The following is a 19,600-nucleotide window of genomic DNA, read 5'->3' as shown; positions in this document are numbered from 1 at the left end:
ATAGCTCGTCCTTAATGACAGGCCTGCTTTCTAAAACCTCCTGCTGCCCTCAATCACGGTTTGAAAATCTGATGAAACTGAGCCAGAGCAGTTTGCTCTGCCTGTAATATTCCTGTGCTCTGTTTCTGTTTCGGTTATGTAACTGTATCACTGTGACAATGCTCTACCACGAATAATTCACACCACCAGGAGAACAGGAAAGCAAGTGCACACAGCTAGAGGCTGCTTTTCAAATGTTTCCTCTTTGGTAGACCTGCACACATGACTGAGTGATTCCTGAGCCAAGATGGCAGATGATGAGGGATGAGAGAGGAGTGTGCACAGTAAAGATTTAATTAAAACTCACCACGGGATGTCTTACAGTGACTCCAGGGACAGGAAGAGGAGTTTGTGTTTGCCTGCTGCAGCTGTGAATAATATCCACACTATTCTTACTATGACCTACATGGAGCCTACAGAGAGGAGGATGTGAGAGTGAGCCCACGTGAACGCAGGTCTTATTTTCACCAGCAGGCTGCCTCTGGGCTTCTCCTTATGCCAAACCTTATGTTAACTTTAAATTGTCAATCCCTGATAGAGATAATCTAGGACATGAGAGATTTCCCATTTCCCATTAAACACGCAGTCAGTGTGAAAGCACACGGCTCAGCCCCTCTGGACCGTGCTTCAGCAGACTGTTGAAATGTTTTTCGAGCAGTTCTCACCTCCTTACGCCTTGTTCTCGTGACGTAGATTTTTACGGTCTCTATGGAAGGCTCCCATCAGCACTTTGCTTCACTCCCTTTGAAATCATTTCAGCCTCTTTCGCTCCTACTCACTGTGGGTTACCATGGATACTGCTCCCAAATGGTTTGGCTTGCACTTGAATTTGTTTATGAGTGTTACTTGGAGTGGACTGGAATGTTCTTTTTTAATGTGTGCAGCCAAAGTCAACATAATTTGCTAAATAAGCAGAAGAACAAACAAAATTAAAAGATGATTTTGTTCTATTTTATTCTGCTCTCTGAGATGTAGGCCACCTCTACGGGGAGTGATTACGAAATCACTACTACTGCACACCTTTACAGCATGCAGCATCAGCTACACGAGGAAAAACTAGTTTTCTAATAAGTCAAGTGCTCGCAGGAAAAGCCTAACAATCCACTGACTTTAATCTAGTCTGATCCTCCAGGAATCAAAGCTGTGCTGGTGTTGCTCTTCCGTTGCCCTGTTGAGCCAAAAAAACATCCAAATACTTCACTCGACTGCTTCTAAATCCTCACCAAAAAAATAATAAAACAAGTCTGTGCTCAGTGGCACGGGCCCCACATGACTGCCACATCTGTAAACTACGTCTGTGGTGGAGAAAGTCAAGGGAAAGGATTGAGCGGTTTAATTTGTTGAGGATTTAATCAGGGTTCATTTGGGATTAAGGGAAGACTGGGTGCATCTCCCTGTGAGTCTTCAGACCCTGCTGGCTTTAACTCCCCCATGAATCACAGCATCTGCATATTTCATAGTGGGCATGACAGGGTCCTGTAAGAGCTCAGGGAGCCACCCACATGCAGACATATGTCTATCTAAGAGGTCTAAATCAGGCTGTGTGGACTCTCCTCCACTGCAGGGAGCAAAGGAAACATCCTCAGCTCCCTCAGGGATTTCTTTTTAAACACGAGAAATGCTGAAATGTGTTTCCTTCTCCTCCTTCTTTAATGTGCTTTCCTTGTTTCCTCTCACTTATCATCACAGTCCAAAACTACTGAGGCCGAGCGTTTCTTTGTAATAGGCTGCCACACTAGCTATTTTAGGCCGGACTTTGTAAGCAGTGGCCTTGGCCGTGTGTGCATCCCCGCATCTCTTATGTAATTCTCTGGGATGGGAACGCTGAAAAACCAGAGAAAGTTTGTAGAGAGTCTCTTAATCTAACATGGAGCTAACTGAAGACAGCTGAGGGGTTGTTTACTGTGCCAGCATGAGTGTAGGAACAAAGCAGAACGTCCGGACTCGTCCTTATGGCTCATTATGGCTGATACATCAGCGCAGCATGATAGCTTGTTTAAACAGTAGAAGCAGCGATTGTGTTTGAATGTTGCTGCTTTGTGGTTGCAGAAGCCGGATTGATTCCTGTCAGAGGGGCCTCTAATCAACACAGAGGCATTGATTTCCTCTCCACAGAGGCTATACGAGGTGCCTGAGACACCTGCTAGCAGCCAGCTGACAGACACTCATGCCTGCTCACCAACAGCTGACACAAACTGATGCCAATGCACCGAGCTGAAGTGGGTGAGTCACACATGCTCAGATAGATCCCACTCTCAGTGAGGCTGGATGCAGCACAATGTGAGATCCACTGTACTGTCAGTCTGAATCATGTCTCGTACACGTGGTCTGTCACAGATGGAGGCTCGGTTAGCTCGAGAGGTTTGTAGCTGAGATAGAATTCAGTATAGATAATATAGAGTGGAGATCATCCAGCGTAGAGCGATCTTTTCTACTACAACCAGTGCTGTCAAAGCTAAGTATCATTGCCATCTTCAGCTCCATCAGCACAGCTCGTCTGTGGTGATTTCTATCTGCCCTCACAGTGCTTCAGTAAGCACTTTTACAGTAGCAGTCACATGCTCTGCCGAGCCCTGCTGGGGCTCACAGCCAGCTGTCCCCATCATCAATTCAGACAATGCAGGCGGCCGAGGGGAGGTGAGACTCCGGGGCAGATGTGTGTGTGGCACAAGGTGGGCCACAGGGAGCGTGTAATCTAACTTATCGTTGACCTTGGAAGAGTGCAGACAACAAGGAAGGAGTGAGAGCAAGAAGAAACATTTGGAGATAATCTCTGTGTATCCTATTGTGGATAAGAGTAGTTGAAGCTGTAATCACTTTCTTCAGTGGAGTTTGATTATCAAACCAGAGGCATCTGTTGGATGCATGGGAAATGATTTTCCTCTGATCTTTGTTATGGGGGTGTGTTTATACTTCTTTTTTCTGACAGAGTGACCAACTGGTGCACTGACCTCTGCAGGGGTGGTATGAAGTATGTATGCACTAGCGCATCCATCTTTACCCCATTTATTAACTACACTGAAGAGGAGGTCTTGTGCTTTTTAAGTCTTCTTTTTCAGCCCCTGTCAGAAACCCTTTCAGTTGCTGTCTCTTTAAGGCACCTCACCCCACAAACCCCCTTCTCTCTGATTGGCCAGCCCTCTGGAGGCCTGTTTGGAAAATAGCTACAGGCAGACCTTAGTGTTTGAGACCCCTCCTGCTACGCATGATGAACCAGTCAGGAGATCCTCATGCAAGTCTCATGGAGATCTCACTTAGCTTTTGTTAGGATTCATGCAACGTTTAGAAATGAGCAGTTGAGCAGTTTACAGATAGAGCAGCATGTTTAAAATAAGTATCAAAAACATTCCTGAGTATCTTTAACTCAAAAAATAAAAGTAACAACAGAGTGGAAGCATTTGAATTAACAAAGCCTAATTCTTCATGAACAGAAAACAAAGCTGTACCCAATCAGGTAGCCAATCAAGCAATCCTAATTGTCACTCTTTCCTTTGTCTTATCCCTTCATCTTATCTCTTTGTCTACCCTTTCCCCTTGGCCCTCTGTTTATAAGGCAAAGAGCAAGGGATGAAAGCACGTCTCTCAGAAACAAGATGCCACTTGATTCCTGCAATGTCATCACCCCTAGACACTTGCTGGCTGTCATAGGCAGATTGACTGTTTTTTCACTTCAAAACCAAACACATTTTTACAAAATGATAAAACAATGTTTGATAAGGGTGAAAAACTCACAGTAAGCCGTTTTCACAATGATGTATGGTATTACATGAGTGATGAGTCAGCTAAGCTAGAAAAAGCAAACGTTAAGCTAATGTTACAGTATTCAGAAGCTATATCATGTAGCTTTTGAATACTGTAACGTTTGCTTTTCATAGCTTATTAGCTAATGCAGCTCCTTAAAGCAGCTTAGCTGTCATGAAATGTAGTTCACGGTAGTAAAGTCTGTTTTCTTTGAATTTGTCACCCTGGTCTGACAGTGGTGTTGCTATTATTAGCTGTAGCCGTCACTATAGCAGTGTTAGCTAGATTGTAATAACGAGCGATTTCAAAAAACAACCAACGATTCAAAATATGACTAATGTATACCTAAAGTAGCACAGAATTTGATATCTGATAAAAAAAACTATCAATACAGAATAGAAAATACTTATATCATAGGAAATACCGCTTGGTTTCAAGTAAGGTCCTGGCTTGTCTTCGTTTCAAGGGCTGTGTAGTCTTACCCCTTCACCTTACGGAGAATTGGGACACCACCTTGCTAGACGTGCATGTGCAAAAACTAGGGATAAGGAGCAGAACTGGGATTTTTGAGGGGCCTTTCTCAACTCAAAACTCATCTGTTTAAACTAGCTTACTCACTTTAATTGAACACTGTGCACCTCACTTGCTTTTATTCTGATGATTTGTTTTAATGATGTTTTACGATGTTTTTTATCTTTTGTTTTAAGGTGGCCTTGGGTGTCATGAAAGGCGCCTCCAAATAAAATGTATTATTATTATTATTACTATTATTTTAGATTTCAAAGGGGCCCCTTGAATTCTCCCAAACTTAGTTGGAGGTTTCACAGCAAAGCTCTTAAAAATTTTCACATTTTGTTCTCAGTACATTACTGTTCTCATTACTCAAAACTGGTACTGCTCAAAATAGGGATCATTTTGTGAGGGTCCATTAAAAACAACCCCAGTAATATGTGTATGACATTTTAGTTGCAACATGACAACAAGTGGAAGCCTTTAAGAGAGGTTTGTACAGTCCTGCAGAGGGGAACCAGAGCATTTTTAGGTGCCAATGCTCCTGTCCAGATGATAACAAGGGAAGTAACTCAGGCCAAAGAGGTCACGTTTGGACAAACAGTCAATATCAATAAAGCTGCAGCCATCCGATTAATCGATGAACAGACCAATAGAAATCCAAAGGCAGGGCCCTAACCATCTATCAGGAAAAATTTCAGACATTTACAAGTTCAAGCCTTAGTTCAAGCCAAACGTGTAGATGTACATGCGTGTCTTTAGAAAGATATTTCATGTTTCTCTGTAGTTTTGAGCTGTTCAGTGAACAAAAGTCACTGGGGTGTGATATGGCAGAATTATTGGCATATTGGTTAAGAGTCAGCCAGGCATATGTCGTTCGTTTCGGTCCAAACATGAAGTATATTACAGTATTTTGGCACAGGTCTTATTTTCCTCATCACCACGTCTCCTGCATGCTCAGCAGTGTAGGAAGAAGACCAGAAGTGACCTGAGAGAGTAGGAGAGGCCCTGTCTGCAAACTTTGTACAAACAAATGTTGGTGTCAGAGATGTTTGGCCTCACGGTGAAGAAATGTGATAACAAAGCACCTCTCACCGCACGGTTAGCGAAACTAGCAGCAGCTCCCCCCGGAAGTGCCCATTCAGTTGTCCTCAGGGCTCAGCACTCTAAGATGACACCGCATTGCTGCTTCGAGACTGAACACCCACCTCCCACCAACACCAATATCCTCCAACACCACCCTCCCTCACCGTGAAAACACGCACAACCACGCCTCCAGAGGCACGCGCACAGGCGCAGGCTCAGACACACCTCCTCCTTCTTCTCCATCACACACATACACACAAACACACACATACACACACACTAAAAAAGACATAAGCGAGTGTGAGAGCATCGCTTCGTGAAGGAGGAAACATGTAAGGCAGTATGAAGGACTGCTCGGCTCCGGGAGGATTGCGGCAGGTGCGGTAACGGGTGAAGCTGCTGAGGAACGGGCTGCTGCTTCACCATGTCCACCGCAGAGGATCCACTCACTGACGAGACGGTAAGGCCCCTAACTCACTCACTCTTCGTAATCTGACATTTCAAAACTATGCCCAACTCATTTTTTTCCGCCTCTGTCCTGGTTTGAACCCGCAGCCTCCTCCTTTATTTACCGCAAATGATGTCATTCCGCGCGCAAAGGCATTAGGTCAGCCTCAAAGGATGGAGGGCCGCCCGTGCCGCAGCACCAAAATAAAACAGGGGCTCACAAGTGCGTTAGTGCGAGTATTTGGTAATGCTTCAAGGCTGAATGCGCCGCCTCGGTGTGGCTCCATGGGGAGGCGAATCTGCATTATGTTTGTTTTTGTCTGAAAAATCTCTTAAAGGGGCTGGAGGACACACGTCGAAGTTTGTCTTTGGTACAAATTGGCCAAAAAGAAAAAAAAAGAAAAAAGGAAAAAACAACAACAACAGGAGCAGCGACCTCTTACAACATGAATACACTGTAGAGTGAGAGATACAGCTTTGATTCCAGTAGAAAGGCTCTTCAGGTGTTGCTACATCTTTTGATAAGGTCAAAGTGAAGCTGAACTTCTGTGCTACAGATGGAGTTTGCCCACACAGTGAACATTAAAGCCATCCATATTGATTATGAGGCCATGTTTTTTTTTTTCAGGCTGAAATTGTGCCCTCTGTGTGCAACTCCAGGAGTGTTTCACGGTGTCTTTGCTGTAGCCATGGAGACAGCACATGGCATGTGGTCTTCTCCTTGAGCTCGAAAAGTGCAGTCCACTGTTGAACAGCAGCCTCAGATCATGAATAAGAGTAGAGGAAGGAGTGCACGTACCTACTTAGTTCAAGGATGTTTTCACTCCTGTCACTGAAGAGAAATCTCTGCTCAGGTGTTTTTTTTATAGCAGAAAAAGCCCCAAAAGATTTCTACAGGGACATAAAACTGTGTCTATAGGGGTCAGTGGTGATGTCTTTAATGGTCTGTTGTAGATCCAGACCTTAAGTGTGCTATTTGATTAATCTCCTAAATCATCCAGGCACTGTTGCATTTCTCTAAGGACTTGTACAGCAGCTTTTTTAGGGCTTATTATTTAACAGTGTCTTTGCAAACCCTCTGTACAACAATAGTGGGAGCTGTTGTTCTTATCACTTACTTAAATAAATCTGGGTGGCTGTTAAAAATAGAAGTGGCCATAAACTGCTCACCCTACTCACTACTAGAGCTTTTTATTCAAAATTATGAATAAAAATTTGATGTAAAGGCCTTTGTTATTTTTCTTTTACCCGCTTTATTTTTACAACACAAAATAAAAGGAATTTAACAGAGAGATGTTTTTTTTTCCCTACAAAAGTGGTTTGTGTTTTTATATTTCCATACTCAAGAGATAAAGAGCTGTATCTGTATAATATAGCATCCAGCCATCATCAGATATGAGTGATTAATATCCCACTGATGATAATATGGCTGGTATTGTTACAGAACATTACTTTGATTTTTAAGATCAGCTGACTAAGGAGGACATGATACCTCTACAAGATTTAAAAAATGGGAAACGACGGCCAAAAAGATGACACTGCAAATAAAATGAAACCATAAAATGTAAAGTTTAGGTACCTCATAAATAATCTGGTGCTCATTTGCAATGTGTTAATACTCTTATAACTACAAATGCAAATCTAGGACTTGGTAAGCCTTTCAAATGAGAGGCAAAGTGCTGTGTGCCTGTACAGCTGCTGTGTAATTTATTAAAATCCTCTTTGGTGTTGTTTTGTCTGTCGAGGTTGGTCGTGTGTGAACCGCCATGATATTTAGGTGTGCTGTGGAGACATGACAGAGAGACGGCTGGTCAGTCCTTTCCCTTCATGGTGAACAGATGGCAACTCAGGGTTAGCTTGTGGGTGGGTGCCAACAAGAAGCCCATGTGTTTATGACACAGGAATCCATTGTTGAAAAGGCATCATTTTTTCTGTGATATTTGAAAACCTAAAACATACTTTGGGTGCTCATAAAGCAGAGATTGATTTTGGTTGTCTTTATATAATTGTGAATAATAACATTTAGTGTCACCTTGTTTACAATGTGGAGCTGTAATGTAACTAGTTGTAATTTTAAGATCATAATAGTGACTAAGACTCATTGTGTGATGTAATGTTGTTAGTTTAGGTAATACATGGATTATACTAATTCAGTGGTTTTATTTTATCATACAATTAGATATACTATCATGCAAGTGTTGTTCTCCATTTGCTTAACAAGAATAAACTCTTAGTCCTTCATCTAATCGACCTCTTCCCATGTGCTGAATGTAACCCGACCAACTGTGGTCTTTTAAACAATGACTTGTTGTCACATAGCCTAAGAGTCAAGTTGTTCTCTGGCTGTTAATTTGATCAGTAAATGAGCATCTTCATCATTTAAATCAGCAAACATTGATACGAACATGTGTCTTGTGTAACTGTAGAGATACATTTACATCTGAGATCAGATTAGATTGGATTAGGCGTAATTTGCTGTAGCCCTGGGGAAATTAGCCTCGGGTAATGCTGCCTGAGAAACATACAGCTCCGGGCAACTTGATCTGCCATAAAAACAAACACAGCACACAAAATTGGCAGCCATAAATTAAGAGGAGCACAAAAGTACAAAATATCAATAAACTTGGTTGGTAGATATACACACTAATACAAAAACAATCTTATTTAGGTAATACATGCCTAAAACATTATTATTTAGTAAATGGAGTGAACTTCACTTCACAGACTTATTAAATTTTAAGTGACCTCATTGTATTTTCCTGCCTCTCTGAAGCCTCTCACAGCTCTACATTGTACTAATTTGTATTTGTTTCATTTATCTCTTTCTCTCCACAGGCTGTGTTGATCTTAAATCACAGTGAATGGAGAGGATTGGAGTTCCTTTAAGATGACCCGAACCCATCCCCCTGATATACTGGCGTCAACTCTGTATCAGGACTTTTCTCTAAATCCCCTCTCTGATCACTCCGTTTCTCTCCAGTCCTCTCAGCAATGTGACTTGAAAATGATTGACAAACCAGAAATCATTAACAAAAGACACTGCCGCAGCTTTGACTTTATCGAGTCACTGGATGACCCCCAGTCCTTCTCTTCCTCCATGGAGTACCCTTACAAGAGGACTGAGCATCAGGCGTTGAACAAAGATCTCATGTGGAATGGACTCGATCAACCCGGGCACCTCCGCTTTTCATCCCCTGATCTGTTCAACACCAGGCAGTTTCAGCAGCAGTCCAGCCAGGACAAAACCAGCCATCTAACATGGTCAGATTCTAAAAAGAGAACAAGATCTAAAAGTGCTCCAAGAATCAAGGCCACCCTCACTCCTGTGCCCATCTCAGTGTCCCCTCCAGGGGCCAGTAAGGGGAGGGATGCACCCCAGGCTGGGTCTGACACTGTGAGGACTTCTGAAACACCACGAGAGTCGTACTCCTCAAACAGGGCTTTTTTGAATGATGTGCATCCCTCCAAACTGCAACACAATACTCCTCTCTACGTCTCTGACTGTTTTGAGGAGGATAAACCGGATAAACCAGCCATCACTCCTCACGTCAGGTGCCGTGTGGACATTAAACCAGATGCTTCTGTTCTGCAGCACACAGCAAGGCAGGTTCCCAACCTAAGGACTGACCACCTTTGGCAGAGATACTCCCAGGCCAGCAGTAGAGGTTTATATGTTCCACGACAGATCGTGTCCTCACCAACGCCCACTCCGAGCGAATGCTACAGTGGAGACTTTAGACCAGGGTACCACTATACCAGCCTGTCTCCGATCTCTTACCAGCATTTAGACATGCACAGAATGCCGTCTCCTACGGCACCATATCTCAGTCAGGAACAAAGAGCGTACTCAAATCCAAACATACCAACCAAGTTTTTCTATACAGAGGACCCTGTCCGGTATTCAGTCCATCCATACTCTAGATCATACTACCAGGATGATCGGTCCAGTCTAACCAGCCATGGTAGTACAATAACAGGTCCGTATGATCCAAGGACTCGCTGGGTTCACACCCTTCCTGTCAGGTCATTTTACACTGATCAGCCCTCTAACAGGGATTCAGTGAACTCCGTATATAGCAGGCCTTACTCCACAAGTGAGGCAGGATCCTACTTTTCTCAAACCCCCCTGTCGAGATCATTTTATGGAGACGATCGGTTCAATCCATACCACATGAGCAACCCGAGGTTGTTTTATCCTAAACCATATGGCTCCCCAGAGGAGCAGTACTTTCCAAGGCCATATCATACGGAGGGTCGCAGACGCCCTCGTATGTCCCAGGCCTTTTCCGATGACTGGTATCGCTCAAGCATATCAGGTTACTCTAACCAGTCCTCTCAGATCACACCTCCCAGAATGGGCCAAGATCCCACTATACCCCCTTGGTTTAACAACTGTATGGAGACTGGCAGGCTTGGAGCAGAGGTCAGAAACCACTCCAAGTCTTGGGACAACATTCTGTATCCCCGGCATGACAGAGAGCAATCAGTGCCTCGTGGGCGAAGCTACGAGAATCTGTTTTATCAAGCCAGGCATGGAGCATCCTCTGATGTCACATCTCAGCCGGTTATTCTTAACCTCTCGAGTTCACCAAGGCGCTACGCTGCCCTGTCACTCTCTGAAAACTCTTTAGAGAAGACCTCAAGCAATCCATGGAGGAATAGCAAGAGTGGGCACTGGTTTGTTACTCCAGAGATCACCATAACTGACAATGACCTAAGTGCAGGAAAGAGCAAGCGGCGTGAAGTGCACTCCGTCAGCTGGGATATGCTGGATGGGGAAAAGACACCATCTCCTAGAGTAACGCACCAGAAGCAGACATCTAACAAGACAGATTCAACCAAAGACAGAAAACACAACAACTTCTCTCTTCAGCAGAGTTTAGAGCAACTGGATGAACTCTTAGCTGATTTGGTGATCGATTACAAACCACCTACTAGCAGAAAGTCAAGTGTAGACCTTTTAGACCAGCTCAAACAACTGATCTCTGAAGACGATGACAAAGACAGAGGATCTTCAGGTCTCGAAAACTTAGGGGGTCTGAATACACCGCTCCCGTCCTCTAAATCCAGTCCTGACACAATCAAAGACCCTGATAGTGGATTTGATGCTTTACAAAGGAGTGCAGAAGAGTGTTCTCCTGACCACAGCACAGACGAAGACGACACTATGGTGTGTGCAAACAAGAAGTGCAATCGGACTGAGAATATGTTCAACGCATGCTTGTACTACAAATCATGTCACAGTTGCTACACCTTCTACTGCTCACGAAACTGTCGAAGGGACGACTGGGAAATACACAAAGAGACCTGTTTGTACGGTCGAGTCAACAGTGTGTGTCGGCACACACTCAAGTTCTGCAGAGAGAATTCAGAGATCCACAAAGCCTTCTCTCGGGTTGCTAAAGCTGGCTACCTCTCCAGAGGGAGAGGTGTTCTCTTTCTTGGTTTCGCGAATCCAGAGACAACTGAAAACTTCCTGCAAGTTGGGCTGGAGAGCCTCCTCATGTCTCCTACGTACCTTTCTCTCAGAGAGCTGGACAGCTTCAAGGACAACCTTGGTGAATACTGCAAGGAGCTGCAGCTGGCAGGTAATGAGTATGACCCCAATGAATGTTTTCTTCTGAATGTATCCATAGCTGTTGGTGAACTAGTGCCTAACAGACCTTCACCGAGGATCCAAGCACCAACAGTTCGCAAATATGCAAAGGTGTCCTTGGCATCATCAAGCCCTGACAAAAAGGTGCTCAAAAAGGAGAGCGAAATGGAAACGCTCATCCTCACTCCTCCTCCAGGCACACCGGACATCGACAAGGAGGGCGAGGAGGGAAGAAAAGCCAGAGAGGTGTGCTTTGTCAACATCCAGCGAGAGCTCAGGACCAGAGGAGTGTTTCTTCGTCATGAGTACCCTACTATCTACAATCAGCTGTGTGAGTTTGTAGAGAGCAACAAAAGGTTCACTCCAACCACTATTTATCCCATAGATAAGAGAACAGGGAAACAGTTCATGTGCATGATCATGGCTGCCTCTGAGCCAAGAACACTGGACTGGGTGGGTACCCCTCATCTCTTGGATGACATTATATAGTAAAGCACTAGTTCGTAACGATGATGATGTCAGCTACACAAAATGTACATACTGTAAATACATGGTGTGGTTTAGCAAACTTGAAAACTGATATGGAAATATGATGATATTTGTGACCAATCTCTCTTTCTTTCTCTCTTTTTCTTCTATTTCTCTTTTGTCACACTCTCACAAACACACACACAGACACACACACACGTTCAGTCTATACACACAGACTTTTACAGGTTGCCCTATGTTGTTACTGGCTTATTTTGATCCTGTTGCACTCAGAAGAGTAAATAGCCTGCATGTAGACTAGGCACAAACCCAGTTATCCAGGTGTTTAAGATGTGAACATGTATGATCTGTGCTGTTCCAGCGGACATTGTATGAAGCACACAATATTTATGTCAAAAACATCTCATTGCCACCACCAAATTGTAGGCACAGCCCATCTTTCATCCAGCTAATGTAAGACATCCACTGTTGATTTCTTTACCAAATGTTCTATCTGAAATTTATATCTTGCAGTGGTTGTAATATCACAGCTGTTTACTACAAAAGTATTATTTCCCCAGTATACTGTAGTTGTGTAGATATATTTTTAATCAAACCTATATAAGTTATTGTTTGAAAGTTAAAGAAGTACAATCAGGTTGCCTATTTGTTTCCCCATTCATTGAAATATTAGTTCAAACTCATTTCACCATAAGACTTGATGTCATTGTGTAAATTGCTTTGTTTGAAAGTGGCCTTCAGTCGATTTAAAAAAATGCATTTGACACAAAGCAATGTATAGGTTACGCTATTTGTAAAGCCTTGATAGCTCTGGACTTAGGTTGTTTGAAATACCATTGTAAATGAACAATTATTTTGCTCAAAGCATGTAATTTATATTCAGGTATTTTAATATTGATATTGCTTTAAACTAAAGTTATTATGTTATGAAATACCATTTGATGCTTAGAAATGTAAGAGGTATATATATTGAATATAAGATAATTTGAACATCATGAACTTGAGACCTTATTGTAACGAGTAACACATTACGTTTTAAATAATATGCAATAAAAGAGCAACCTTATTATCTATATTCTAAAAATCTTATTTTATTATGATATTGAATAATATCTTGGAGCCAAGAGCTGCAAAGACTTTGTTTGCACTAAAACTTAAATTATAAACTGAGAATGTCTTTAACACAGCTGCAGCACTAAACACTGATATGATGATGATGACATGCCTGCTTCAATTGCCAATGTTGACTAATCTAAGGTTGCTCTTTTACTTGATAATATATATATCTTTGTGCAAGACCTTCCTCAACTTTCTATTTTGTGATGTTTATAACCCATATATAAATATATAATAAATGGAATTTAACAAGCAATCTTGTGAATTTGCAGTTTTCTTTTAGATCGCTCAGGAGCAGATGTTTGGTGTGACTGTCCACTTTAAAAAGTACAAGTTTAAGATGACAAGCATTTAATAGGAGTGGAGTCAGACTATTTTTTTGGTATTTTTTAGCGCAGAACTGCACAAGACACCTGAAAAAAAGATGCAAAGTTTTCTTATTTTACTTGTTTGGGGGAGAATCCCATTCATGCATTGCTCTGTTCAATGCAGAATTCTGAGATGATGTAGTGTAACAAAAAACTCCAACAGTATGTTTTATTACATAATGGTATGTATATGTAGTTTTTTGTTTAAAGAAAAAAACAACAAAAACACAGATACACACCATTGGTGAGTTGTTAGTCATTAGTTTGTTGTTGTAACATTCTTTAATGAAAGCCATCAAAAAATACAACAATCTATTTGCTAATCCATACTTTTGTTCTTCCCTTGATCTACCTGGTGTCAAGGAAACCATTTTTGAGTGACCAAATTCAACTCCTGTTTAAGGTAAACATAATTACAGAAACTGTTGATTCAAGGCAAAAATAAGCTGTGGGGATAAACTGTATTGACAATCAACATTTACATGTAATTTACATGTGGTTAAGCTTGACTCTGATGGAGACGTGATATTTGTCAAGCTATTAGCTGCTGTCAAATAAAAATAGAGCAAACCTTATTCTCTCAACTCAATAGTATATCCTGCTCTGTCTGTGAAAGCAGTGGTTTACATTTAGAAAAAAAAACACGAACGGTAATTTGCATCATTTTAAAAAGGCATTCATTTTTTTTCATTAAATTTGCTATTTTTTATGATTCACGTTAGAGCACCGGTTTTACATCACTCAAGTATTTTCTGTACTCTGTTAAGTGCTACTGTAAAGTGTTGTTAGAGTACCATCTAGTGGAAACATGTATGTATTACATTTGATGAGCTGCACTGCACCCAATGTCTTGCTATTGTCTATAATCAGATGATTTGAAACACTCATGCACACGTAACATACTGACCTTATTAATATTGTTCTTTGGCTGTCTTTGATTTAAATCCTTCCCTTTAAATCACCAGAATGAAAAATTTGCAAGCACCATAATAAAGCAGTCTGGGAATGGATTTAAGGTGAGGTAACAATGACAAGGTAAGGTCACCAAAGTAGGACATTTTTAAAAATATGAGGAGGAACTCGGTTACAAAATGAGTACAGGTTATAAGTATGTACTGACAGTGTTAGTGTATTAACATTTTTCATTATCCATATCAATTGCTCTGTTTGTCACATTAGCTTTCATGAAATGCTTTTCCAAATCCATCGGTGTAAACATTTCCAGTGGAATGGTGAAGCAGTTGTGTCTGCTGATCCCAGTTTGTCACTCTGTTGCAATGTAACCCACAGAGTACAACATCATAGCTGGAGAGTCTGTGACCACACGCTAGAGTCAGCACATTAAGCTCACGTTACCAACATTCACATTCACCATTTATGGCATTCTGACAAATAAGAGGGCAAGCTTGTGATTGCTATGTTATTTGTTTAAGTATTAGATAGAGTCACTGCTTTGCTTATCTCTGAAACTTGTGTGTCATTGCTTGTCATCTCTCACTGGATGGTCCCATATCTCAGTTAACAGTGTCATGTGCCTTTAACAGACGATTTACAGAGCTTTGTATATATTTTTTCTTTTGTTGTTTTCATGTTTGTTCCTTTAGTAATTAAAAAGTGCTGCTTGTTCAATGGGCTTCCAGAATATCTAGGATTTGTATTAGCTTGCATGAAATAAACGTTTCCAAAATTCCATAAACATAAAAGATAAACAAACAAACAAACAAACAAACAGACAAACAAGTAAATAAATAAAACTCAGCAGCTCATTGATCTAAAATTGAAACACATAAAGAAATGGAATGATGAATTATTAAGTCATTTGTTCTGTTTTTTCTTTTTCTACACAAAAACCGTTTTGTGAATTGTAAAGGTTTTTTTCTCCATTTGCAACAAACACAACATGTACAGCACTGGAGCATTGGCTGGGGCACTGCACTGGTGCATTGCATAGAGGCATATGTTTTTGGTTTCACATCACATACTACTACAATGAAAAGGTTTTGCCTCAATTTGTTAGAACAAGCATCATCAGTGAGCTTTTCAAAGACTTGTTGTTTTAAAAAAATAAATAAATGTGACTTTAATTAAGACAAAATCCTGACCCATCCAAATATTTAAACTTCATTTTTCTCAGGGCAGTTTTCATCTAGTTCAAATTCTTCAATTGTGCATTAATTCGTAGTTTGCACTGCTACACTTCAAATCTAAGCTTTTCTAAAAAAAAAAAATGTCTGTTTTCTTTTATTTTGTGACATTTCCCTTTAATAAGCCTTTGCGCATGCGGGCTGCGCATGTCTCCTCGTGATGACAGCAAATGACAGCACTGTTCGCTCCTGCAGAAGACAGTGTTAGACGGCTAACCGCCAACAAATAACCCTCCCGATTCGAGAAATCGTTTTATCAGCTGTGTTTAGACAAACTGTGAACAACCACAACGCGATAATCCCATTTGGTAAGTTACTGTATGGGTGTTGGCATGATTTATCGACCACATTTGAGCACTCAGGAGCTTGTAGCCTACAGCTAGGCTAACGTAGCGAAATAGCATATCGTTAGCTGAGCCTGTTTCACCAGCAAACGTTAAACTTGGGTGACGTTAGCAGGCTACAGCTAAGTTAGCCACTTTACCAGTTTACATCTGCTCTTTCATCAAACCAGTGCAGATTTCTCTTCGTGGGGTAAAAATCACCTACCTTGTTCTCTTTGTGGCTGTGTCAGGTTCCCTCACAGCATCAAACGTAAGCTAACCTGACGTTAGTTACGTGGTTTCTCTGTTAACGTTACGATTCTCAGGTCTGATGGTGATTTATGCTAAACTGACCTAGCATCGAGTAACAAACATTCACTTAACCCAGCCCATGTTTTTCTGACCGACTGTTTGTTTAAATCTCGGTTGGCAGGTACGCCATCATATCAAAGCACACTGTCAATTAACGTCATAAATATTTAAATACAGGATATTACTGCTAACTCTGCGTGCATTAGAAGCACCTTGATTGTTTCCCCATATGACTGTTGTGCATGTCTGTTTTCAAAATCAATCAATAAGCTAATCAGTGAAGTATTTTATTGTAACTTCAAATTCAAAACATTAGTAGTATACTCTGTGTCTGTCATGGTTTGGTGGTCTGATATTTGCCTGGCAGTAAAGCTAACTTGTGGTCTTAACTGACTTTATTCATAAAATTAAAGTAAAAAAAACTACCAAGACACACTTGATAGCATCTTTACCTGCTCACCTCAGCAGTACAGACTTTTTTGTACATTTTAGAGCTACTTTTCCTTTTTCCGACATTTGTGTTTACCTGATGCTTGGTTTGCTACACTTTTAGCTATATTAGTGTATTTGTTGATGCAGTGGGTGTGTTTGTGTGTGTTTCTGTTTGTGTTTTACTCCCAATGTTTTTTTTGTTTTTTTTATTTTTTATTTTTAACAACAACAGTATCTGGGATTGTCTTTAAAGACAGGATAAGGTTTGAGTTCTGAATGAGTCTTTCACAGGATCTGAAACCTAGGCTGAATCCTGTACAAAGGTTGTGATTATAATAAGTTACCCTCAGAATGGCAGATAGTCTGAAGTTGCATGAAACCTAAATTTCCTGTTTTCACTTTCAAACATAAAATACAAGTGCTTAACAGTTTTCAGAGTTGATTATAATGACTGTGTCTCCCTTTAAGTGCAATATAACTTCCTCTTGTTTACTTCAATACTACCCGATTAAGAGTAACAAACATAAAAGTAAATGCACCAGTTTCAGCATTAACACTCTTGCTCTCACCGAAGCTGGGAAAGTCTTTTGAATAGGCCTTAATCTGCCCTTTATTTTGTATTTAGTGTGGAAACACTGAAGATGAGTTGGTGTTTGTGGTGTTTTTTATTTTTATTTTTTAAACTATTTTTGCTACCATTACAGTTCTTGTCTCCAACCCACTTACCTGTCAGGAACTGAGAAGACCAAATACTCAAAGCTAGCTTTCATTTCACGTCAGTTTTCCCTCATTGACGACAGGAAAAGATTTCAGTCGGGGAAGTTTGTGGGTCAGTACCTAACCTCTGTTGTGGAAAAGGCCCCTCATTAGTCTCGTGTGCAGTATATTCGGCTGCTCAGTGTTGTAAGACATTAGCTAAAGGGAAGCGTGAAGAGGATGTTGGCTCAAAACCATGAATACCTTTTGTGGAAAGTGAAATCCTTTGAAAATCTATAAAAAGCGCTGTGTTTCATATGTTGGTCTGTGTGTGTGGGTGTGTTAGATCATGATGTGGGAGGAGAGGGCTGTGTTCCAACCACCTTATCCTGACTGCTGTGATATTTACTTGAGGTTTTTTTTTTAGCATTGCTTCATAATTCAAAAATAATTTTGACTTTTACACTTTCTACATTACATAAGTGTTTGGATTTGAACTGGTACTTTAAATCCTTTGTTTTGCCTTGGCTCTGTCTCTTGTGTCATGCTACCTTGTTTTTATATTCATGGTTCTTACACGGATGTTGTGGTTAAAGTATTTTGTCCCTCATGTTAACAGAGACAACGGTTTTCTTATTGTAAATTATTCTCACACACCGCAGAGGATTTTCAGATGATGCCTTTCCTCACACTGTCTGATGTTTGGTTTCTCTTCTGCTTTAGACTTCCTCAGCTCTCTCCATGTCTGACTCACCAGGTGTCTGTAAATGGGTTGGGTTGTGTTGGTGAATATGGGCATGGGAGGCTGTGACAAACAGTAGTCGATCCCTCTGCGAGCCACTTAACAGCTAGTTGCTTTTTCACTTCCTTCCAAGTATGTTTGGAATGTGCTTATTCAAGAGCACAAGCAGATACATGGAAGTGCTACAGAGGTGTAATGGCTGCTGGTTACAAAAGTGAGAAAAGAAAACATGTTGTCTTCTTTGCATTGCGCTTTGTGTCTCCAGACCTTTTATCCTATAGAAATCCAGGATGACAACAGTGTCTTGTTTTTGAAGTAATAAAAGTAGTCAAGTTGTTCTTGTTGGAGGCTTCTCCAGCTTCTTGTTGCTTGCTAAATCACACAGCGTCTTTAATCTCACTAATTCTGTGAGAGAAGGTAAAGATTCAGAGTAAAGTTGTTCTGCTAATAACGAAAGATTCACATTACCAGAATGTTAAAATGCTCGTTGTGTCTTTTTTGACAAATATCATAAAACTGATATAGCGATGGTGGTTACAGATTTACTTATTGTTGTTTCAGTTTTTAAGTTGGGTTCTATTATATTATATTAAGACTACTCAAAGTTTGTGCCATTATTAGGGATGCACAATATTATCGGCACAATATCGGTATCGGCAGATATGAAAATTTAGCGATAGGCACAGCCGATAAGGTGCTATTCAGTTAGGATTATTATTATTTTCCATCTGAAAAATAAGCTCCTTAAATAAAATGTAGCACTTCATTTATTTGCACTGCAGAGCTCTGTGTCTGTCACCATGTTGATACAGTAGCTCTAAAATAATCAAATGCAACTTGGTTATGTTTAAAAATGCATTGTACATTTAAAGTTCATGTGATCTAAAGAAATTATTTTTCTGTTTTTCAATACTGAATGTCTTGAGTTTGAAAAAATAATACATTTCTTATTTATGGTAAAATCAAATGTTTTTTGTCTTGTTTTATGTGTGTTTCTTAAACAAATAAGACCGTCACAATAAGAGTAACATAAATTTCAGTACAGGATAGACTTAGCTTTTTAAAAAAAAAACAAAAAAAAAACTTGTGATTATCGGTATCGGCCAAAAGGGGTTTCGATATATCGGCATATCGGATATCGGCAAAAATCCAATATCATGCATCCCTAGCCATTATGGCAGAAAAATGTTAACCTGACTAAAATTTGACAGAGCAGCAGTCAGTAGATAAAAGAAGAAAACTGTCTGCAGAGAAGTTGTTTAAAATTGGGGAAATGCAACTAGTTTTTATGGTGTTATTGTTGTTGTGAGCATATCAAATGACACTTTGCAAAAGTCTGCTTCTATCACACCACATACAGAACTTTGTTATTTAAACAAGCAAAGTTTTCTTGCAGAGTGCGGTTGTAGTTTGTGAAAGGATACCTTAGATTAAACTCCTTTTCATGCAGTCAGAAGACGCTCCTGTTAGTCTTCAGCCAGCCACTGATTTATTAAAGTTAAGTGAGTGGTTGATACTGGGGATGCACCAATCTAGCTTTTCCGGTCCCAATCCTGACC

General features: G+C 40.7%; 2 protein-coding genes across 6 annotated transcripts in view; both read left to right on the top strand.

The window, feature by feature from the left end:
• The first annotated feature begins 5,584 nt into the window (after nucleotides 1-5,584).
• unm_hu7912 (un-named hu7912) lies at nucleotides 5,585-13,280 on the top strand. Its single transcript, XM_074671206.1, has 2 exons — nucleotides 5,585-5,836; nucleotides 8,659-13,280. Exon 2 carries the CDS (start codon nucleotides 8,711-8,713, stop codon nucleotides 11,906-11,908), a length of 3,198 nt encoding a protein of 1,065 aa, XP_074527307.1. The 5' UTR covers nucleotides 5,585-5,836; nucleotides 8,659-8,710; the 3' UTR covers nucleotides 11,909-13,280.
• Nucleotides 13,281-15,696: 2,416 nt separating this feature from the next.
• Nucleotides 15,697-19,600, top strand: part of gapvd1 (GTPase activating protein and VPS9 domains 1) — a 31,359-nt gene continuing 27,455 nt past the window's right edge. For all 5 annotated transcript variants that reach the window (XM_074669931.1, XM_074669930.1, XM_074669929.1 and 2 more), the window contains exon 1: nucleotides 15,697-15,844. The gene's annotated coding sequence lies outside the window, so the exon portion shown is untranslated. The remainder of the gene's footprint in view (nucleotides 15,845-19,600) is intronic.

This window comes from Halichoeres trimaculatus, unplaced genomic scaffold, assembly GCF_033239565.1.
Source record: "Halichoeres trimaculatus isolate MK-OKI-2021-1 unplaced genomic scaffold, fHalTri1.1 fHalTri1_scaffold_5, whole genome shotgun sequence".
Classification (NCBI taxonomy): domain Eukaryota; kingdom Metazoa; phylum Chordata; class Actinopteri; order Labriformes; family Labridae; genus Halichoeres; species Halichoeres trimaculatus.
This window is presented reverse-complemented; position numbering and strand designations above follow the sequence as displayed.

Excerpts from the sequence above, each read along its gene's own strand:
- unm_hu7912 (XM_074671206.1), top strand. The coding sequence starts at position 8,711 with ATGACCCGAACCCATCCCCCTGATATACTGGCGTCAACTCTGTATCAG.